The 23302-nt window shown below is 41.9% G+C and overlaps 2 protein-coding genes across 2 annotated transcripts; both read left to right on the top strand.

Moving 5' to 3' along the window:
- The first annotated feature begins 347 nt into the window (after positions 1–347).
- Positions 348–6634, top strand: LOC310796290 (lysophosphatidylserine lipase ABHD12-like). Its single transcript, XM_083658452.1, has 13 exons — positions 348–584; positions 2246–2358; positions 2458–2563; positions 2690–2809; positions 2943–2973; positions 3083–3128; positions 3894–4023; positions 4926–4963; positions 5047–5132; positions 5234–5319; positions 5444–5522; positions 5677–5798; positions 5904–6634. Exons 1-13 carry the CDS (start codon positions 505–507, stop codon positions 5923–5925), a joined length of 1059 nt encoding a protein of 352 aa, XP_083514578.1. The 5' UTR covers positions 348–504; the 3' UTR covers positions 5926–6634.
- Positions 6635–8624: 1990 nt separating this feature from the next.
- Positions 8625–23041, top strand: tm9sf3 (transmembrane 9 superfamily member 3). Its single transcript, XM_083658538.1, has 15 exons — positions 8625–8784; positions 9739–9934; positions 10107–10229; positions 12125–12285; positions 12512–12589; positions 13234–13365; positions 14442–14608; positions 16026–16120; positions 16275–16405; positions 17477–17616; positions 18192–18260; positions 18377–18523; positions 18906–18989; positions 19147–19223; positions 21278–23041. The coding sequence occupies exons 1-15, from the start codon at positions 8692–8694 to the stop codon at positions 21343–21345; spliced, it is 1761 nt and encodes a 586-aa protein (XP_083514664.1). The 5' UTR covers positions 8625–8691; the 3' UTR covers positions 21346–23041.
- The last annotated feature ends 261 nt before the right edge of the window (positions 23042–23302 follow it).

Raw genomic sequence — 23302 nt, forward strand, 5'->3', positions numbered from 1 at the left:
CAATGTGAATCACTTTTAACTGCATTAACCTGTATGAAAGCTGCTATAGAAATAAAGATTGATTGATTGATTGATTGATTGGTTGGTTGATTGATTGTCTAGGTCTAGGAGGACTAGTCTAGCCTCTGTATGTGGTTGCAACGGTTACAAGCATGCCCATCCACCAATTTTTAAGGTGGCGTCGTGGGAAACACGACTCGTGCATGCCTTTCATCAAACTAGCCTACATGTAACTGTAATAACCAGGTGCTACCTTAAACTTCTCGGCACTTCCCCTCGCTCGCTGCTGCCTGGACTTTAGATCCGTCTGCGCATTTGTTTCTGCATGTCTGAAGTTTGATGTGGAACTTGAAGTTGGCCAATGGCGCTAACCTTTGCTAGTGTAGTAGTAGCCTAAGTATCATCATCAGTCTGGACCATAGACTGTAAAAGGTCTGGACACGGACTGACTTTTATTTCCTGGTCGCAGTGAAAGAGTAGCCTAACTAACTTGTTGGCTGCGTGATGAGGAAAAGAGTCTTTGAGCAGGATGATTCATCCTCGGCCTCCCAACAAAGTAGAGCTGGGATCAAGAAGGGGAGTCCGTGAGTTATTTCTGTTTGTTTTAGAATTTAGGCCATTACTATTTGGATTATGAAGTGTCGAGGTGACAGTGACACCCATGTGAACCCTCAACCTGGCTAGACTTTCGTTGTTACCCGTAGATTCTAGAGTCATAAACTGTATCAGCAAATCTTCGAGTGTTGTTGTGTTAGCACAAATAAAATCTGATCATCAGTGACATTTTGATTGAGTTGGAGTTGGCAACTGTGTTGAGCTCTGTGAGTAGATTGCTCACTTATAAAGCTGCTTTGGAGTGGCTGTAATGCAAATGGGTGTTGACGTTTACACTCGTAGTTAAATTGATTTCATTCGGTTAATTTTGTCTAGTAAATGAAATCGATTTTTTTTGCATCATAAGTCATATTTATGAGCATCTCAAAATTCGGAAGTGTCTCATAATAATTATAATACTGTTTCGCAATAATATGATATACTATCTTAGTATTCCAAAAGCTTCTCATCATTTTGAGATTTACTAATATAAGCCATAATTTTATGATATGACATAATACAGGCCATTTGATTGTGTACACCTGCTTGTTAACACAACAGCATGCTCCTCCAAACAGTCACATCATGTGGCTGCAACTCACTAAAGCTAAAGCAGCTGCAGACATGGTGAAGTGGTTTCGTTTTTTGTTTGACCAAATTGAATTGGCAAGATATATGATCTAATCTAAAGCCAGTGGTTCTCAAGCCTTTTCAAATCAAGGACCCCTAAAATGACACAAAATAGACCACTTTGATTAGATTCTGTCCCAGGGTCCCCCATGTGATAAGATTTGAGCTCCCATCTCTATGAGATACTTAATCATAATAGTTAGAGAATTTTAGCAAAATGCTTGGACCATCTGTGAAAAAATTTACTACCAATAGCTTTCTTCACCAATGTGTTCTTATAGATGTCTAGAATCACCTCTCAATTAGTGCAAACCCAAATCCTCGTGGAAAATCCTGATTGATTATACACTGTGCTTTACATAACAATAACCAATATACCAATATCATATGGTCAGGGAGACATTTTTACTCAAAAATAATGTTTGGAATGGATTCAGCACCCCTGAAAACCCCTAGTTAGACACCCCACAAGTTCATTTTAGACTTTTAATTTTTTATCATATTTTTCACCCAAGCCCTCGGGGCACCTTAACTTTGATTGGCTCTCCAGGATTTTCCACGAGGATTTGGGTTTGCACTAATTGAGAGGTGATTCTAGACACCTATAAGAACACATTGGTGAAGAAAGCTATTGGTAGTAAGTAAATTTTTTCACAGATGGTCCAAGCATTTTGCTAAAATTCTCTAACTATAACAGGTGGTGGAAACAGGCTTCCATGCAAAGCGTACAATATATTTATTTGGGACCTCCTTGGAGTCCTCTCAAGGACCCCTGCATGGAGGGTCCCCAGCACTCACTTTATAGGCCCTTTTCACAGCAACCATTTTGAGGTGGTAAAACAGGAAGTAATACAGGTGTAACCAATAACATTGAGGGCCCTGGCACTGGAACACTGTAAATGGAATGGAACCCTGTTTAATGGTATTGGTTATACCTGTATTACTTCCTGCTTTATCACCTCAAAACGGTTGCTGTGAAAATGGTCTACATTCTCTCTCTCTCTCTCTCTCTCTCTCTCAGATCCCGATGGTGGCTTTGGCTGAAAAGAGGCTTATTGGGCCTTGGTATTTACACGTTGATGTGTTTAACACCATTCCCAGACTTAATCAAGCATCGTGTCTATTCTTACAGAAGTGAGTGAAATCCCCCGACAGCTATTCAAAGCAGATACTGAAGTTCCTTTTGCAAATAACCAAAAATAAATACTTCCCTTCTTCTCCCCCTGTTTGCAGTCCGGGTGCCGTTCTTCCTCGACCTCAGCCGACCCGCTGACCTCTCCCTTAATCACACCATCAACATGTACCTGACCTCGGAGGAGGGCGTCTCCCTCGGTGTGTGGTGAGTATATAAGCCGAGGTCAACATTTCACAACCTTTTCCAGCAGAAATAAGACATCAACTCCCTTTTTTAATCGGCCAATTAATTGCCCATTGTATAAATTCAAGCTGGTTTCAATCCTTCAAGGCACACGGTCCCTGAAAGTCAGTGGAAAGAGGCACAAGGGAAAGACTCGGCATGGTACCAGAAGTCTTTAGACAATGGAAGTCCAATTTTCATATATCTTCATGGGAATGGCGGCAACAGGTATGATAAATAAGGCAATTGTGCTATTTATATCTGTCTATATCTATTTATATCTGTGGCTGGCTTTTGAAACACATTCATTGCAACAGTGTGTCGGTAGTCTTGTTGGTGAATTGTGTCTTCGTTGAAACAGGGCAGCCCCTCATCGTGTGGGAGTGGCGAATGTGAGTGACATGACACAAACATTCACCTTTTGGAGGCTTGCTAAAGTTTTGAAGACCTCAGTCGTATAGTATAGCCACTGTGATGATCGATAAGAATATCTGTTGACAGGTATTGAGCGCACTGGGTTACCACGCGTTGGTGATGGACTACAGAGGTTGGTGGGAATTTCTATAGTTGCTCATTCAATGGGACATATTGACAGGGTTCCCACACTCCAGGAAAAGTCCCAAAACTCCCAAAACTGTCTACACCAAACTAAATGTTTAAATTTAGTGTAGTTACTTGAGAGAGAGTTCACGCGCTGCAACCTGTTTTGGAGAGGAGGGTCTGTGCTCTCAGGCTGGGAGACATGGATCATCTTCAAAATATTTTATTTGGTCCATGAATCACTGACGTTTTGACTTATTCAGAGCAGAAGAAGTCTGAAGAAGACACTGTGTTTTCAGAACCTCAGTGATTTGTGCAGCAAATAAAGACTTTTTAAGATGATCCGTGTGCTCCAGTACTCTCCGATTTGATGTTATACATTTTCTACATCAAAATTACCGCTTATATGCGGGGAAGTTTGTGGATATTAGTGTTTTGGGGCCAAACTTTTTAATTCAGTCTCATTCAAATGTATGAAATTTGAAAGGGGGTCATGGGAAAGTTTTGGAATTACATCCGTGAAAAGGTGTGGGATCCTTTAGTTTATCTTTAATACTTTGCCTTAATGATAATAAATAATACGTGGGACTTATATCTAACTTTTCAATGTATTTTTTGTAGAGGTAGTCAAAAGACCAATGTGGAAAAACAGCTACACTTTGAGTCACCCTTTTGTCTAAGTTTTCCTCTGATTGACTGCCACCTTGTGGTCGTGAAGAATAGATCTGTAATATGGTTTGCAGCGGTTGATGTTGGGCACTGACTGTGGCAGGGTTCGGAGACTCGTCTGGGGAGCCGACTGAAGCCGGCGTGACGACCGACGCCCTCTACTTGTATCACTGGGTCAAGGCACGCAGTGGAGGCAGCATGGTAGTGATCTGGGGCCACTCTCTTGGCACTGGGTAAGTAAGGAAAGAGTACTGATCGACAGCATTTTACACTTATTTGTGTTCAACTGTAGTCAAGTCACTTATATTCAAGCCAATCAGATTTTTTTGCATGTTCCAAAATGGCCCTCCTTACCAAATATTAACCTTAACATGATGGATACAAATTATTCAAGGTAATAATCAGCATTTCCATATGTCTCTTATGCTTATGATAAAAACACAATAGTGATTCAACCTCCTGCCAGTTCATGGAAGCTTTCACATTGGCTGTTCTAAACACCCGGTGTCTGGTAGGTCTTTGGTGTCTGGTAGGTCTTTGATGTCTGGTAGGTCTTTGGTGTCTGGTAGGTCTTTGATGTCTGGTAGGTCTTTGGTGTCTGGTAGGTCTTTGGTGTCTGGTAGGTCTTTGATGTCTGGTAGGTCTTTGGTGTCTGGTAGGTCTTTGATGTCTGGTAGATCTTTGGTGTCTGGTAGGTCTTTGGTGTCTGTCTGGTAGGTCTTTGGTATCTGGTAGGTCTTTGGTGTCTGGTACATGTTGGAATAAATGCTTTAAAATGACACAGGTAGAGGAGAGAATGGATGCCTTTTGAAGGGCTCACAAAGCTGACACTACTTTAAAAAAGTCGACCTACTCAGAACTCGAAGCCGTAGTCACTTTCCACCTTTGTACTTAACTTACATAATAAATAATTTAATAGACAAGTTACATCAACCCAGTCTCTTCATTAGTAACTCAAGTGCAATACAAGGCATTCATAATGATGGGAATGAAAGCAATCAACCTTCAGCTATAATAAGTCTCCTACCATTAGGAATGACTGAGACTGTCAAAGACGCAGCAGTTATTTCAAAATATACGACTAAAACTGGAGGAATTGAGTGTAAATGGTGTTTCTCTTCATATCTCTGTGCAGAGTGGCCACTAACACTGCAGCCAAACTGATGGAGCAAGGTAGGATTTTGCTCTTATGGGATTTTTGGGGAATTCATGAGGGAAAATGAATCTCTATATTATGATTCCTTCGTCTCGTTCAGGTGTGGTTGTCGATGGCGTCATCCTGGAGGGCATGTTCAAGAACGCACACAGCCACGGAGATGCTGGTATTCATCCTTTTGCCTGGGTACACTCACCTGCCACTCCCCCTGTATATTCCCTTCACGCATTGTATTGCTACATTGCATTTTAGCTTGTCGTGTTTAACTTTGTTTGCTTCGCCTCAAGTTTCACTGGAAGCTTCTGTTTCCGGGCTACAAGCACTTTTTATCTGACCCACTGAAATACAAGGTCGTCTTCCCTAGTGATGAAAAGTGAGTTTCAATATATACCGGAGATCATTGGCAATTGTGCAACAATTTATCATAAAATGCTGCAGAAATCCAGAACAATAATCAATTAACGCCATTAAATTGGCTTGTTTTCTTAATTCTACAGTGTGGTGAAAATGAGAAGCCCTCTCCTGATCCTTCATTCAGAAGACGACCACCTCATTTCTATTAAAGAGCCTCAGCAGGTAGCCTCAGCTTTTCAATCGCTCTGGAAACACAATTTCTCTTCCACTTCATCGATCACACACGGTTCTTTAGAATGACCTATTTTTAATTAATCTTTGGGTTTGGTTCAATTAACTTACGTTCTCTCTCTCTCTCTCTCTCTCTCTCTCCCAGGTGTATGAGATTGCAGTGAGTACACAGAATTCAGAGCGAGTCAAGATGGTGTCCTTCGAAGGTTCCTTGGGGTATCTGCACAACGGGCTGTACAGAGACCCTCGTCTGCCTGGCATCCTAAAGTGAGAAAAGACATGTGTTGTTAATGTTTTATCTGATTCGGATTTTTATGGGTGAATCACTTGGTTGCATTGAAACCAAATGTCTGTCTCATCATGTCTCAACAGGCAGTTTGTGCAGTCGTTGTGAAACTGGAAAGACGTCTCAAGCAAAAGCCCAGAAAGGACCAAGAGCACCGAATAAATGTTATCACTTTTCTTTTGCACGTCTGTGGAGAATTTATTATGAATGATCAGAGCTAGAAATAAGACGGGTGAGACAGTGTTACAGTAGCTGCCCTCTACTGCAAACTCCTGTATGTTGATAACTATAATACTGTCAATCTGGTAATCCAGCTCTTGGATGTGTGGGTGCTTCTAAATTACTCCAGTAAAACAGCCAGAAACCTCATTTCCATTGACCTTGTTATGATAGTGGAAGCAGTCTTATAGGAATTATAATTATTGCAGATTATTTTAATCAAATTTTGACATATTTTGCTATTTACAATTTTGCCATGCTTCACTTCAGCCATACAGTAGCCTATGTAAAGCCTTCAAATCCGATTACAAACAATCACAAACAATCTCAGGGACTGCAAGTTTCACAAATCATTGCAAATACTGTACATTACAATAAATATTATGAAAGCCTTAGTTCATAAACCAGTGTGTGTGTTTTGCATTCCCCCCCCAGAAAAGTTGTCACAGAGTCAAGCATTTTGGACTCACAAGAAAACAGATGCAAGATTGTTATATTATTACAATATGATTAGTGTATTATGCAATAGATTGTCTATCCTTAATCACTGTTGGTGTTAGGGCTGTGGTATCATTATACGAGCCTCTCAAATGGCTATTCAATTCAAAAATTGAATAGTGATGTCACTGATGATGTCACTATGACATCGTGATGTCACAGATGATGTCAGACATTGTGACATCACTGATGATGTCATAGACATTGTGACATCATCACTGATGATGTCATAGACATTGTGACATCAGACGATGTCACTGATGATGTCATAGACGATGTCACAATTTCTATGACATCATCAGTGACATCACAATGTCATAGTGACATCATCAGTGACATCACTATTCAATTTTTGCAGGGCCAGCTCAGCCAAGCTGCAGGGCCAGCGAATCGAGCATGCGTAGCAGCAGCCTCATGGCATCATTGTAAGGCACTTTGAGCCTCTGCATCCTACTCTTCCTGTAACAACAACAAACAAAGATGATCTGTATACAGAGGTGTGCAGAAAGGTCCAAATAGGGAACATTTAACATTGACAAAACACGACTCTCCCGGCTGGTTTCTCATGGACCCCTTGCGTGGGAACAGTGGTGGGAACCCACTGGTAGCACTACGTCGTAATATTGAATGTCAATGTACTGTATGTATGCTTTTTCTTTCTTTTCCTGTGTCTGAGCCTGTTTGTTTTGTTTTGTTTGTGTATTGTTCTAAACTAATTGAAAATAAAATATTGGAAAAAAAAACATTGACAGAACATATTCAACTTATGAAGCAACATATTGGCCTGAGCATATAAAACACTGTCTGTAGATATCTGTCATCATTCTTTTTTCTTTTTTTTCTCTTTTACCTTTCCAGGGTAATCGAGATTTCCATCTCTTTTTCAATTGGGCCCTCCTCACACTCACACATTCACACCTGGAAGCTGACCAGTACAACCCCAGTCTTATCTGTTGGCCACTGATCAGCTCCACTGGCGGGGTTGGGATTAAGGGCCTTGCTCAAGGGCACCTCAGTGGCGCTAAATAGGGTTTACTCTAATTTGTTTTCTGTCTAATTTCTTTGTTGAATGCGACAATGAAACAGCTGAGAAAGTGGATTGATAGTGCATCTTCTTTACATTTGGAATGGAAGGATTCTTTTTTATTTTTGAAACTCTATTTTCACATAACACAGGTATAGATTTACATCCCAAATAGATTAATTTCGATTTTGCAGGACAATAGGCCTATGCATAAAAAGTCAAGGGGGCTGGATAGTTTATGGGGTTTTATTCACTAGGTTGTCCCTATAGACTTGAGTCTAGGGACAATATAATGATCAAACCCCATAAGCTACTCAATTCCTCTAAGGCCTAGACTAGAGTACCCCCCCCTCCCATATCCACTTTAATAATTCAGAGTAATTTTGAAAGGCATAGGTTCAGAAGTTGTAGCACTGTTGCACATGCATTTAAACATAAATAAAATGTCTTAAGAAACAAGCATTCTACTAAATCAGACCCAGAGAAACTTTATATCTTCATTCATGTATCTTTACCAGAGATTGATGTATTCAGTCATTTGGCTATTGCTTTGACCACTGCCGAAGGAAACTGCCAAAGTAATACATAACATGGTTCAGAGGCTTTAAATTATGGTAATATAGCTGCATCATCTTTGGAAACATGGAGATTAGAAAGTCTAAATGAAAAGGGTTGAGGCTCCTGTGCTTCTTTGTGGAACAGAATACCTGAAAAGTTAGATGTAACGCTAGTTCAGGGTATTTTGGGTCCATTGGGGAGCAGTGAACATCAATCAGCCAGCCAGTCCCTATTGTCATGTGCATGGTCATGGATCATGTTTCATGATTTGGTCCTCCTGTCAAAGGTGAATCGCAGCTCCCCTCCTGGCAGTCGGATGACGTGGCTGAAGGTTGCGGACGATTTGCAGAAGGGGTTTTGTTATCCACCGCTTTCGACTGTGAATGGAAGCAGTACGTCACATGACACAGTTTAGCCAATCGGATCTGTGTGCGATGAGTGCTCGTGAGGCGCTTACGCCATATGCGTATGTGAGCATCCCTAAAAAATTGCCTCTGTCATACAACCAGGAAGAAGGTGGGATAGCTGTACAAAGCTAACATCCCCAATCTTTCTGCATACTTTCGCCGAAAATAATGGGGTGTTCCAGGTGGAAGATAGCAGTGGCGGTGTTTATCGCTACAGTGGCTTCTTCGTTACCTGTCGGCGCAGATGAACATGAACACACGGTAAGAAGACAGCGTTTGGAGGCCGATTGAAAAAGGGGAGCCTTGCGTTGAAAATAATGGACGTTTGCTCTCACATTGTAACTTGCTAACATTAACGCTAGCTGTGCTGGCTAGCTGCAAACAAGAATAATTTAATTATGGCATGTGCCATGAATAGCTTGGACTTTAGCGTTGTGTGGTGTTAGCTAATTAGTTGGCTATCGAAGTGATAATCACTCAGCGTTAGCTAGCTTGTTACCACTGATCGGCCCAAGTGCTAGCTTAACATTTGCCAGCTAGCTTGTTAGCTCGTCTCCCAAACTGGGCTGAGGCACCCGGCGGAGGCTGCAGCTAGACTAGTATAACGTTAACGGAAGTTAGCAAAGTTAGTTGCTCAAAAACAGTCCGTTAATGCTATGTGAATAATATGGAAAGCCCCTGGACAATCCTCACAATACACAGATTTCCCGAAGTGGCTAGTGTAGCTAATGTGCCAGTCAACGTAACGTTAGCAGTAACTTAATGTTGGCTTGCTTTGATCACGGTTTAACGTTAGGGCCTCTCGGTGGCTCTTATCAGTCTTCATTCTAATCTGAACAAGACGCCCCTTCTACTCTACAACTAAACATAGCATCCGGGTTTTGATCAGTGCATTAAACAGACGTAGCGACAGGATACGTTGTATTTCATATAACTTACGTGCATGAATTTGAATAGCTCGACTCCGTTTAGTCTGTTCAGTGCGGAAATATGATGCGAGCCTAGTTCATGTCCGTTCAAGGCCTACTTGCGATATTAAATGTTGTTTCAACTGCGTTGTAACCAATGTAGTTTGGCACGTGCATTTGTAAGGCACAGACTTCTTGGATTATGTAGTGGAATATCAAATACGGACGACAAGGAACCAGTAAGACTAGAAAAACTGGTGCAGCATTCTTGGACATAAGCAAGTGCCCGTCTGCTTTTCATTCACAGTACGTAGACAAAGAGGAGGTGGTTTTATGGATGAATACAGTGGGGCCTTACCACAACCGACAAGAGACCTACAAGTATTTCTCTCTGCCCTTCTGCGTGGGCACGAAGAAGACCATCAGTCACTACCACGAAACGCTTGGAGAGGCTCTGCAGGGAGTGGAGCTGGAATTCAGTGGCCTAGACATCAAGTTCAAAGGTACTATTCAACTGTCACTGTAGCCACCACACACCTGTCAAGCACATCTGAATTGATGAGTGCATCGGAATGGTCAGTTTTGTTCCTGTGTCCCTCGATGTACTCTTCCCCACGCAGCTGTACGTCACCCTTGATCTGACAAAGTTGATATTGTGTTTATTGTCCCCCACAGATGAAGTCCTGCAAACGACATACTGTGAAATTGACCTGGACAAAGCCAAACGGGATGCCTTTGTCTATGCGATCAAGAATCACTACTGGTACCAAATGTACATCGATGACCTGCCCATCTGGGGTAAGCGATACTCTTATTTCCTCAAAGGTTTTCTGTAGAGTAGACAGCATTGTTTCACGGGCCTGCCAGACCTCTGGGAGTTACTGGGTAGTACTGAATACATGTGTTGTTGAGAGTGGTCCAGTGATTTGGGATAGTACTGACTTGCAGAAGTTAAAAAGTTATCACGCTAATGTTCACTCTTTCACGTGCCATTATCTCTGTGCTTGTGTGTTAACTTGTTATTAGCTGATTGCAAAAGTTAGCAACACAACTGGTCTCATCGATGAGCCTGTTTCACTTGCTTATTGGAGAGGTTTTGATTGATTGATTGATTGATTGATTGATTGAAGTGTTTATTTCGAATATGAAAGCAAAATAATAAAACAAAAGCCATTTCAGAAACAAAGAAAAATAGAATATATACATATTCGAAAAGGAGTGGGAAGAAGTAAAACTTATTAACTCCCACCCCTTCTCCATAAATAATAAATAATAACAAGCTTCCTGAGGTTGAACCAGTTCTTCTTCATGGGTGGAAATGCTCATCTGTCCTTAGCCAACCTAGATTACCGGTACATCCACAAGTGGTAGCGGAACGAATGATCCCAGCTTGTTTCATATTCAGTGTAAACGCGGTCTCTTAACACTGTCACTCTAACAAGCTCTCAGCGTGGTCGCTCACATGCGCTTTGTGGCCATTTGTACAATTGAACCACTCCTCGAGTTTCTCAGGCATATCAACTGTGTAGCATGATGACATTGTGGACAATGGGTGGGGCATGGGCCCTTAGTTAAACTGTGTTACACGTTGTGTAGTGCACAATACTCAAGCTCAGAATAAATAAATATAGACTTTGACCTCATATCCGGTTTCTTATGTACATGCCAGCGTGTTAACCTCAACCAGTGTGCTCGTCATGTCTGAGAAGGGGGTTGAGTGAATTTCGCTATTCACGTACCGTAATTCAAGTAATTAACGTGCATTTTTCATAGAATTTAGAAATATGACACCCTACCGGTTGTCAATGCTGCTTTCATATATAGAGTCAAGTGCTGTGGGAAATATATTCAATAAAGAGACAAGTGCCGATTTAGTTTTAATTTAAAACTTTCTTGCTGTCGTATACAATAGATATTCAGGAGCCTGTTGGGATTAAGCGTTTTGCATCAAATTGATTTGCTCATTGATGTCAGGGAGAGTGTACGGTGGCCAGCAGGGACAAAGTTGTTTGAGGACGGGCAAATACCAGTGACTGACTTTATACACTCACCACCGAGCAGCACTTATATTAACACCTGTACAACACCTGATTATTCATGCAGCACCTTCAGTCACATCAAGCATCAGAATGGGGGAAAAATATGATCTCGGTGACTTTGACCGTGGCACGACTGTTGGTGCCAGACGGACTGTTTTGCGTATTTCTGAAACTGCTGATCTCCTGGGATTTTCACACACATCAGTCTCTGGACTCTAGAGCAGAGGTTTTCAAAGTGGGGGAGGCGGCCTCGTTAATGAGAGAGGTCAGAGGAGAATGGCCAGACTGATCGGAGTTGACAGAAAGGCGACAGTAACTCAAGATAACCGCTTTACAACTGTGCTGAGCAGGAAAAACATCCCGCAATGCAACACATCCAACCTGCAGGTGGATGATGGCACTTTGGTAGCCGGTTTGATACTGAGCTGAAAGCTGATACCTACCCAGTATTAGTAAGGTGTCTGATAAAGTGCTGCTTGGTGAGTGTTTCATGTACGAGGAATACAAATGTCATTGAAACAGAAAGCTGCCGCCCCCCAGGTGACTCACATCGATTATCCCAAAGACTAATTCTATTGCCCCGTAGCACTTGTTGTAGGAGGCTGGTAATTTATTTATAATAACAAAATCTCTTCATGCATGTCGCTTGTCTAGGTATTGTTGGCGAGGCGGATGAAAATGGAGAGGATCATTACCTGTGGACCTACAAGAAACTTGAGATCGGTTTCAATGGCAACAGAATAGTTGATGTAAATCTGACCAGCGAAGGCAAAGTCAAGCTTATGCCCAACACCAGGATCGCAATGTCTTACTCTGTGAGTATTGAGTTATGCACTCCATCTTATGTTTTGTAATATGTCATCCGATCTCGTGTGGGATGGGGCGAGTCATTCATATTCTGCTGGTAGTAAAAAGCACTGACTTTGCTCTTGAAGTGGGCGGGGGAGGTATTTATTTCTAATTTTTTAATACGCTTAGTAATGCATTCCCTATTACCATTATAATAAAGAAGTATAACCAAGAAACCTTTCCTCATCACAGGTTAAGTGGAAGAAGTCGGATGTGAAGTTTGAAGACCGATTCGACAAGTATCTCGATCCATCGTTCTTTCAGCACAGGGTGAGTTGCTGATTATATCGTCGGTATTCATTTTTGTACAATGTATGTGTGCTTTATCATGCCAGCCAAGAAGGTGAGTGGGCAGTGACTTGTTATACCAGGACTGGTGTATGACATTTCTATCTGGGGAGCTGACAGCCTTGTACCGGAATAGGCACGCTCTGTATAATGACCAACCAAATGCAATCAAACACGTTTGGCTGTGTCTGGTGGTTAGATTGTTTACACTACCTTCTGCTGTGGCAGGGGTCCAGCCAGGCTCTTTCCTGTTCTAAAAAGCATTTTGGCTGGACTGTGGTGAAATAGTCAAATGTCTACTGAGTTTTGGAATCCACACCTCCCCTTCAGCCAGCGGATGAGAACGTTTCTCTCCTGTTGTGACTTGTACAGTAACACCGCGTGCCACTTGAACCCACTGGGTTCAGGGGTTTTACAAGCCTGTATGCCTGTGGCATGTAAAAAAAATATGAGCAACATCTTCAGTATATGAAACCAGCGTGCACATGGAAAATATTTCCATGTAGTTTTTGAAAATTTCTTTAAATTAAACTTTAACATTTCATTTTGGAAGTTAGACGTTCGGCAATGACGTGCATATTTGTGCTCTTGAGGTTGATTGATTTTGCTTATTCGTTTGTTTGTAGATTCACTGGTTCTCCATCTTCAACTCCTTCATGATGGTGATTTTCCTGGTCGGTCTGGTGTCCATGATTCTGATGAGAACGCTAAGGAAGGATTATGCCAGATACAGCAAAGAGGAGGAAATGGATGACATGGTAAAAATTTAATTTCATCAACGTAGCAGTCTGGGTTGAACAATCACATTTGATTCACATTTGTTGCATTTAGTCTTGTCTTTTTAGGTTTCCTTTGTCAGATTGTCTTGTTTGAGCTTTAGCAAGGAACAGGATTGCCACGGGTCTTGAAAGTGCTTGAATTTAAAAAATAATATTTATAAAGGGGTCCTTAAAAAGTGCTTGGATTTAGCATATTGGAATCTGAGATTGAGCCTCGTGCGCTCTGTCGTCTCAAAATTCACTTACGATGCCATTTTGATACATCTGGAGTGCTGGGCCAAGCTTACCCTTTCCTCCTATCTCCAGTCTCACTCTCAGTGTAGGCTACAAGCATACATGCATTTACTGAATGATGCACTGTGTCATTGGCATTGTGCTCTCTCATAGGCATTCTTAGCTCAAATATGCGGCTGGTCGCCTCGGTAACATGCATTGTTTCAGGCCTGGAATTAAGTTATTTTTTAGGGCATGCCCACTTTGGCCTTTGATAAATATACAAACTTATTGGGGCATCACGGCCAAAATGTAGGGCAGAAAGGCCAAAACCAATGCTCATTAAAATATATTTTTCAAGTGACCCCCCCCCCTCAACAAAATAAATATGCTGCCAATATATAAAGTAAGTGCTGCAGAGTGAAACAGCGCATTATGTAAGATTGCTCAGACTGCAAAGTTAGTTACATACCCAGTAACTGTGCCATAACGTAAAGTGAAACCCACAGCGGCTGCCTTTCAGTAGAACACTTTTTAAATGAGGAAATCCACAACTACTTTTTAAGGGCATAATGGCCAGTTCAAAACATGGCATGCCAAACTGGCCTTGTGGATAGATAGTAGCATTACAGCCATATCCCGTATGGCTGTACTGCCATACTTCCTGCCCTGTTGTTTTAACACGTATTACACTTACGTGAACATCTCTGTGAATTATTGGCCCGTGATTTTTAAATATTTTTTAATAAACCTGAAGGAATGTTTTGTTGTTGTTGTGTTGTTCTTGTTTATCCCATCTGTATGTTTTCTCATTTGTGTGTGTGCTCATGACATACTTACAGGACAGAGACCTGGGAGATGAGTACGGGTGGAAGCAGGTTCACGGAGATGTGTTTCGGCCGTCCAGCCACCCAATGATCTTCTCCTCGCTCATCGGTTCCGGCTGCCAGATCTTCTCCGTCTCCCTCATCGTCATCATCGTCGCCATGGTCGAGGATCTGTACACAGAGTGAGTGATTAACGTTCACCTCAGGATACGAAATTTGCCTAAGTGTGTTTAGAATGTCTTCTGGTTTTTGTCCGGAGGAAATGGATGCATAATAAATTTGAGTTTAGAGGCATCATTTGTGCATACAAGAAATTGAATGGTCCCGAGGGGAAAATAAGGAAGGATGGTAAATAATGTTGTGTGTGTCTGTGTCATGGAAAAAACGAACAGACACAAAGTTGAACACAATAAAATCAGGTAAAATTCAAGCCCTCTGTTATTGATATAGTGATTAAATATCATCAAAAGGGAGTAAGTGCTCTGTTTCAATTTTTGTCCCACATTGTGATGTCACTGATGATGTCACAATGTCTATGACATCACTGATGATGTCACAATGTCTGACATAATCAGTGATGTCACTTGAGCAATTGTGATGTCATCAGGTCTATGACATCATCAGTAATGTCACTCGAGCAATTGTGATGTCATCAGGTCTATGACATCATCAGTGATGTCACTCGAGCACTCGATGTCAGCAGTGATGGTCACTCGAGAAATTGTGATATATATATCGCCGCTGTCGTTCCAGGACCTCGAATTTCCAAAACAGAAACTTTTCAGGAAGTAAAAAAAACCTGTTTGCTCTTAAACTACTGAACCAAATGTCGTCAAAGTTGGCACATGTCTTAATTATAGTTAGTTTCCCGCTGAATGTGTCATTACTTTATTAATATCTTACCTGGATAAGCTCAAATGATGTTGTTTATATTATCAGTCCGACTTGGAAGGCAGCCGCATCCTCATGCACGAGCCCCCAAGCTCCAGGCCGCGGGGGCGTGCGCAGGAGCAATAGCATTGCCCCTCGCCTCTCATGGCCGAATGGGGGCTTTGGCATGGGCTGAGAAATAGTCTGACATAACGTAACGTTAACGTTACTTTATTCTCGTCAGAAAGCACTCCGATTTGCATGTTAAAACAAGTTTGCAGCCTAGGAATAACTGGAAAACATTTGATTGATATATTAACGTCAGAGGAAGCCAGGATTAGTCAAAACGATATGAGAAATACACAGCGCGTCTGCCTTGTGTCTTTTCCGGGTTTATTGTCCTGCGTGGGGGGGTACACACGGAGGTAGGGGGGGAATTTCGAGGTTTGACTGACAGATTGAGGGCGAATGGCGTTACGAGATTTACTCACAAGCTCGTTTTAATGCTTTTCCATTGGTTGCATTTGTTAAAAACCACACAGAGACGTGAAGGGTGACCAATGGCATTGATTCATGACAAAAAGTAAAAAAGTGACATTCGAGGTCCTGGCCCGACACCGACGATATATATATATATGAGTGTAGGGAAACACTTTATAAATGTGGAAAACCTGTTTTTAAGGGAATGTGGGGGCTTCATCAGACAACTCAAATAATTTTTCTCTGTAGGAGAGGATCCATGCTGAGCACAGCGATTTTTGTGTACGCTGCAACCTCTCCTGTCAATGGCTACTTTGGGGGAAGCTTGTATGCAAAACAAGGAGGTAATATAAAAACACTCCCTCATCCACCATCATTCTCTCTGACTCTGCTTTCCTAGATATGTGTATATGTGTATGTGATGCCCAACTTAGAAGGCATTTGACTGTCAATTGCCTTTACTCAAGCCGTGGTTTTTGATTTGCTCTGATGACCCAGGCAGAAGATGGATTAAGCAAATGTTCATCGGGGCCTTCCTGATCCCAGCCATGGTGTGCGGAACGGCCTTCTTCATCAACTTCATCGCCATGTACTACCACGCCTCCAGGGCCATCCCGTTCGGCACCATGGTGAGTTTTATACGGCGCCGCCCCCTCCCCCTTCTCCCCATAAACCAGAGTATGAAAAACATCCTCTGAGTCACCAGTTTGCGTGGCAGAGTGTGCTCCACTCTTGATGCATGATATAGCATAGTTACAGAACCACCTGTACTACTTGAACTGAAGACATCGATTATCATAATGAACAAAATAGACAGAGTTCAGTACAGTACTCACTGTACAGGCCCTTGAAAATGTGTTTCCATGACCAGTGTGTTAAATAACCTTTAGCCCTGTATTTCGGTAATGTGAACCTTTTAGGCCTTTTTAAAGGTGCTATTGATAAGATTTTTTATGTAGACAAATAATTTTGGAAAAAAATATCATATTGCATATCATAGCAGACTGTAGTATTCAGAATCAGAATCAGAATCAGAAAGACTTTAATGATCCCCGGGGCCTTGGTGGAAGCATGCACTCTCTGAGTAGAAGGGGGGAGGGGCTTTAGTGCGAAATCTAGAATGTTATCAATGTTGAATGTTATCAATAGCACATTTTAAACAAGCTCAAGTTGGGACAAGCATGGTTGCATTGTGATCTAGATTATTATTTTATTTACCCAATACCACAGCATTAGCGTGAGGACACCATTAGTGGCCATTAGCATCAAAATAGCATGCCACAGAATACACCATACGACTTGTCAATTCATATTAGATGGTAGAAGAGAACTGTGCGTATTCTTTCATAATGATGTCAGTACCAATCATCAGTCTGCGGGCAACTCATTGGCTCCTGCAGGTGACCAGGCACCTGCGGGCACCATGTTGGCTACCACTGGTGTAGGTCATAATGTTTTACATCCAGGCTGCGAGCAGTAAGTTGAGAGAAACCATCCTGATGGCATGTCAAAATCCAACTGAAGCACGTCCCCCAGTAAAACATCGACCACAGTTTAGCAGTAAAACCACCACTGGCGTGATACAGGAAAAAAAGGCCAACTGAGGCAAGTGATGGGAGTTCATATTGCATTAATTGAAAGCAACCATTCACAAATGAATATTAAACGTCCTACGGTTTTGTTTTGTCGTCTTTCTGCAGGTGGCTGTTTGCTGTATCTGCTTCTTTGTCATTCTGCCGCTGAATCTCGTTGGAACAATTTTGGGGAGAAATCTGTCTGGCCAGCCCAACTTCCCCTGCAGAGTTAACGCCGTGCCCCGGCCCATCCCCGAGAAGAAGTGGTAGGTGTGGCCTCGTATAGCCGCTGTCACTTTGATCGTCCGTCCGAGGACGAATTAGCTGTGCAGGTATTTGCCTTTGTGATATTGGAGCAGGCGTAGTTGTAACTGCAGAGGCGAGTGTCGATTGTGATCAGTAGTGCATTGGTCCAGTGTGCCATGAAGTTGTTTTGCTCGACATAATGACATGCATGACATAAGTTATGGCCGTTGCATGGCCTATGTTCCTGCGCCTGAAAAGCATTCATGTGCCAGGTCTCGAGTACAAAGGGTTTCGCTGACACTGTGTGTAAGATTGTGCCAAATATGCTTGGCTAATGATAAATCGTGTGGTAATAAACAGTGCGCGCGTGAAGGTTTACAACTTTCTCTGCCGTGCACCGTGGCTTCAGTGGAACAGAATTTGGGTTGAATTTCTAGAATCGATATCTATCTTCGCCCTCTCAAAATACAAACAAGGCATGTATCTCTGCCACCCTGCGAGGTGGAATGTGAAAGCCGAGCGCGAACACTCGGGGGCATGTAGTCATTTTGATACGCCGACACGGTTTGATCAAAACCCTCCTGTGATCTCATAGGTTCATGGAGCCGGCTGTCATCGTCTGCCTGGGAGGCATCCTTCCCTTCGGTTCCATTTTCATTGAAATGTAAGTCTGTGTTCTCTGCTGTGGGAGTCGGGGAGACGAGCAGGCCAACACACTTGACGGCTGTGTTGGTTGTGAACCGATCGTCAGTCAACACGTCTTCTTGCCTCGCTCCTCAGGTACTTCATCTTCACATCTTTTTGGGCCTACAAGATCTACTATGTCTACGGCTTCATGATGCTGGTCTTGGTCATCTTGTGCATTGTGACTGTGTGCGTCACCATCGTGTGTACATACTTCCTGCTAAATGCTGAGGACTACAGATGGTGAGTAACAGCCACTTTTGGCATGGATTGCCACAGTTTTTAATACCTCTTTTAATACACAGTTGAAATATCAGAAATCACAATAAAGCATTCAGAGCTTTCGTTCGTTTAAATTCCCATGTATATTGTGGGCAAATGGATTCTTTAAAAAAATTAGATTTTTGGATATCAGTTTCTTCATTCAAAAAGCGTGTACAGCTTCAAAAATGCATTCACTGAGAAGCTGGTTTGCTGTCAAGATCACGAGCTCAAGCAATCTCTTTGTGATAAAACGTCTTCTGTACACGGAAGTAAACAGTCGGCATCAGTAATGAGGTAAAAGTGATTCAATACTGAAATTTCTGATTGGGTCTTTACTGTTACTTGTTTCTCTCCTTCCCAGGCAATGGACAAGCTTCCTCTCCGCTGCATCTACGGCTGTTTACGTTTACATGTACTCCTTTTACTACTATTTCTTCAAAACTAAGTGAGTTTCAGTCATGCTTAAGCACTTTGGATCACATGAAATGATAGGATCCTATTAGTGACTCAAACATTTTCAAGTTGAGAGATTCCAAAAAGAGGAAGAAGAAAGAAAGCTGACTGTGGAAGTTGAATGTCTTTTTGAACCTACTGTGTTTCAGGATGTACGGGCTCTTCCAGACATCTTTCTACTTTGGTTACATGGCTGTCTTCAGTACCTCCCTAGGAATCATGTGTGGTGAGTCCCCCATCTAATCCTTAGGATATTCTATGGCTGTCATGCACTAAAGAAGCTCTTTGTAAAATAATATGTATAGCATTCTGCAGACTTTTTATCCTGTTTTTATCTTCTTCTTTTTATATATATATATATATACATACATACATACATACCAGAGATATGCCAATGTTTTTCTAGATTGTTTTTAATATAACCTGACCATATTAAATATAAAAAACAACAGAACAGTAACCAGGATAATCAGGTTCAGAATCACTAAGATTGCGCTGTGAGGGTATTCTGGGCACTTGAGCTAAAAGTGCAGAGTTTTCATTTGCTCTGTGCCATTAAATAGCCCCTCGCCACCAAGTGCAAGTGCAAATTGCGTGCTTCAGCAGCTGGAAGACAAATCCACGAATGGTGCTTTCCACAGCATAGTACCGGCTCAATCTACTCTACGTGACCCTACTCGCTTTTGGTAGCACCACTTGGTTTTCCACTGCCAATAGCACCCTTTCACTCACACACACACACACACACACACACACACCTAGTCATCATCGCTACACTGCACGAAACTGCCGTGACCCTCTTCATTTACATTTTTAGCAACGAAAGCTGGGCGATTGTCCTCAGTCTGTAGTTGAGCGAAGTGTTTAGAGACTGAGAACGGATTCTACAAAGGTCTTAACATAACATCATACATGCTACATACTGTGTATATATTAACACATTCACTGCCAGCCGTTTTTTTTTTTTACTGTAGGTAGGTTCTGCCAGAGGGTTTTTTTGAGGATTCTGGCTCATCTTTCAAGACCCGAGGATTCTTTTCTGCTAAGATTTTGTGAACACACAATATCTCAAAAGAACTAATAGAATGTGTGCTTTCTCTGTCTAAAAGAGTTAGTTTGTAGAGTTAGTAGTTATGTAAGCATTAGCAGTTGAATACAGCATGGTTTCAGCGTCAGAAAAATTATTCAGAGATAAACGGCTTTTTGTGAAATTCGATAGAACAGTCACTTTAACCATTCATTTTTGGCATCAGTAAGACGTCAGACATCTAAACAATAGTTTTGAACAGTAATTTCCTCCATAACAGCAGGAAACCCCCCTCTGCTTCCAACTCCTCCCTCCGTGTGTGTCTTCTTGGCTGTAGCGGCCGTGTCACAAGCTCGTTGCTGCTGCTGTAACCTCGCGTCACCAGGCTCATTGCTTTGCTGCTGCTGTGCCTGTCTGTGCGGCCGCTCTTTGAGGAAGTCTGGATGGACTCGCTCGTTACTTGGAGTTTTGGTTGAGAGCTTTGATGAAGCTTTTGCGATTCTGGTCATATTTATGCTGCGTGTTTCAAAGTGTGTTCCACCCGTAATCTATTATGCAAATTTGCAATCCCGCACCGCCAGCAATCAGCGCGAAAACGAAAGCGTTTTCGCCAATCCATTTTCATGAGAATGGCTTCGAGGAAGCCATTCTCATGAAAATGCTTGCCTTCCTCTAGTCAGGAGAGCACTGTCGCCACTTAGTGGGTCGGTGGAATGGGTTGTAAACGTTCGGTGGTTCCAATAATTATATAAGAGATGTAAAAGGGTTAGATGCACATCCCACGGTCAAAAAAAAAAAAATCATTTTTTTGACGGAGTAATACGTCATTGGCAGTGAACCGTTGGATTTTTTTTGACGGAGTAATACGTCGTTGGCAGTGAACGTGTTAACATACTGCACTTCAACACACTCACACCAATTTGAAACATAGTCTTCCCTTCCTGTGACCTGCATGTCTTTGGACTGTGGGAGGAAACCCACACACATACACACAGTAAAGGACCAGGGCTGAGATTCCAACACACCACCTTCTTGCTGTGAGACAACAGTACTAATCACTGAGCCACTGTGTGCTCAGTAAGTGAATAGCATGGGATTCCTACTTGGCATCCTGATGGTGTATGTGCTTTCTCCTGTGTAAAGCTGGTGATAGTCTGTTTGGTGGATTTATATGGATAAGGTGGAAAGAGTAGTGTAAGATCGATGCTCAGTGCTCATGGTTGTCGACCCACTCACACATTTGTCTTCTCCAGGTGCCGTTGGATACATGGGAACAAGTGCCTTTGTGAGGAAGATCTACACAAATGTGAAAATTGACTGAGCGAAGCAGCAACACAGGGATACCCTTGCATCTGCCTAAGTGTATCCTAACACACGCGGCGGGCACAAGTCATCCTTTACTATGATTTTTCTTTCTTTCATGCAAAGAGATTGTGGAATCTCACTTTGTACAATGTAGGTTTCCATTTTCTCAACGAATTTCAAAGCGCCGCAAAGTGAACAAGAGCAGAATCTGCGGCAAAAGGTATCAAGCATTGGTTGTGTTTTTATCGATTGCTTTCAGACAAAACGTTGGGGCAAATGTTAGAGGATAACATGGCTTCTCTCTTCCAACCCAGTCCCACCTGAGACCAGAGAACATGATGTTTATTGATGGAATAGTCTAGCTCTCTTCAGTGAAGAGGCCCAAGTGTATTGAAAGCCTTTGTTCTATTGTATTAGAATATTGGAGAGTTGGGTTCGTGTCCGCGCTCTGACCCGATTCTATTTTGTATTCCCGAAGTCACTCTGAGTATCGTTAACTTAATTGTATTTTGGTCTCCATACACTTAACGACAAATGACATCATAACAGAGCACGGTAGGTTGTTCAAATTTACTCCCGCTGCAAATTATGGATCATATACAAAACTGTCGTATACAAACCGTCGAGTCGCTCTCGAGTCATTCCCCCATTTCAATGATTCTAATTCCCTGTTACAGTAGCAATCCATCCAGATGAGAGGTGCTTTAGTCCTGCTGTAGTTTACTGTACAGATGAAACAAAAAGAGGGACTGATCAACGGTTGAGGTACAGTATGAATAACAGATTGTTTTAAATGGATGTTTGATGTGATCCCATTTCCCCGTTAGTCTTATGTTTTCTTAATGTTTGGGTTTGAATGAAGTCTACTTGTAAAGATAATATATGGATAGGGGGGAAAAGTGTATATAACCTTAATAATGTACCTTTAGATGTAGATCCCAAATGTATTTTCGTTGTACAGATTTACTACAGGGTGTTTTTTTTTAAATGAATCATTCTGTTCTAAACAAAACAAAAGAATCTATTTTGTTTTCGTCTTTCTTTTTTTTAGTTTTGGGTGCTTGGGGTGGGGGCTGGTGGCGCTGTTACATCTTGCCTGAAATTGCATGAAGTTTTCACCAAATCATCTGCTCATCGAAGTCCAATTTGATGGGCGCCGTCTTGTTTCTTTTGACCTTCCCTGATCGTGAGCATCTCTTGAATCAGTCTCAAAACATAAAGGTATATTTTGATGACCAGTAGATAGGTGTTTGGGGAAAAAGCCTGCTTACAGACACTTCTATTATTTTGAGTTTATATATTATTTAAAGCTTTAAAAGGCTCTCCATCTTCTGGTAAGCCATCTCCCTCACGTTGTTTTCGTTGCCTATCCTGAAACATCGTGAATGTCGGAAAGGAATGAGGCGCGACCGCTTTGTTTCCGCAAACATAATTGTACAAAGTTCAATTTATGTACACTTAAAAGTAGATGTTTTCATAACCACATACAGTGCTGCAGAGTGTTTCAAATGCTTTTTTCCATTTTGTAAATACAGTATGTACCTTACATGTATGAGAAGTGGCAATGCCTTTTTTTCTAATTCTCAATTCTCCCCCACTGAAGTTGATTTTGGCACCTCATGTTGTGTACCAACAATGTCTCATTAGACATTTTGAACCTGCATATTAACTTGCTGTAAAAAGAAACAAAATAAACATGTTTATGTACAGGGGTTATGCAAGTGTGGTTTTTGTCACTGAAGGTAAACGTTACAAAAATATTCCCGTTTGTTACAGGCACATAGCCACAGTGAAGAATATAGAGCGTAACAAATGATTGCAACTGAGCCAGCATGTTGAGTAAAAATGATGAAATTGTAACCATAGCCTTAGAAATAAGCTTTACTGTGAGTAAATATGCCAAATGTACCAAAATTACCAGTTTAAGCAGGGATACCTTAACCTGACATTGCCAGATGGGGGCGGTATTGTAT

Source organism: Poromitra crassiceps, assembly GCF_964638095.1.
Source record: "Poromitra crassiceps genome assembly, chromosome: 22".
NCBI lineage: Eukaryota > Metazoa > Chordata > Actinopteri > Beryciformes > Melamphaidae > Poromitra > Poromitra crassiceps.

Coding starts and splice junctions, on each gene's coding strand:
- LOC310796290 (XM_083658452.1), top strand. CDS start 505: ATGAGGAAAAGAGTCTTTGAGCAGGATGATTCATCCTCGGCCTCCCAA. Junction 2,974..3,082: donor ATCGTGTGGGAGTGGCGAAT/GTGAGTGACATG, acceptor ATCTGTTGACAG/GTATTGAGCGCACTGGGTTA. Junction 4,964..5,046: donor AGCCAAACTGATGGAGCAAG/GTAGGATTTTGC, acceptor CGTCTCGTTCAG/GTGTGGTTGTCGATGGCGTC.
- tm9sf3 (XM_083658538.1), top strand. CDS start 8,692: ATGGGGTGTTCCAGGTGGAAGATAGCAGTGGCGGTGTTTATCGCTACA. Junction 9,935..10,106: donor CCTAGACATCAAGTTCAAAG/GTACTATTCAAC, acceptor TGTCCCCCACAG/ATGAAGTCCTGCAAACGACA. Junction 19,224..21,277: donor CTCCCTAGGAATCATGTGTG/GTGAGTCCCCCA, acceptor TGTCTTCTCCAG/GTGCCGTTGGATACATGGGA.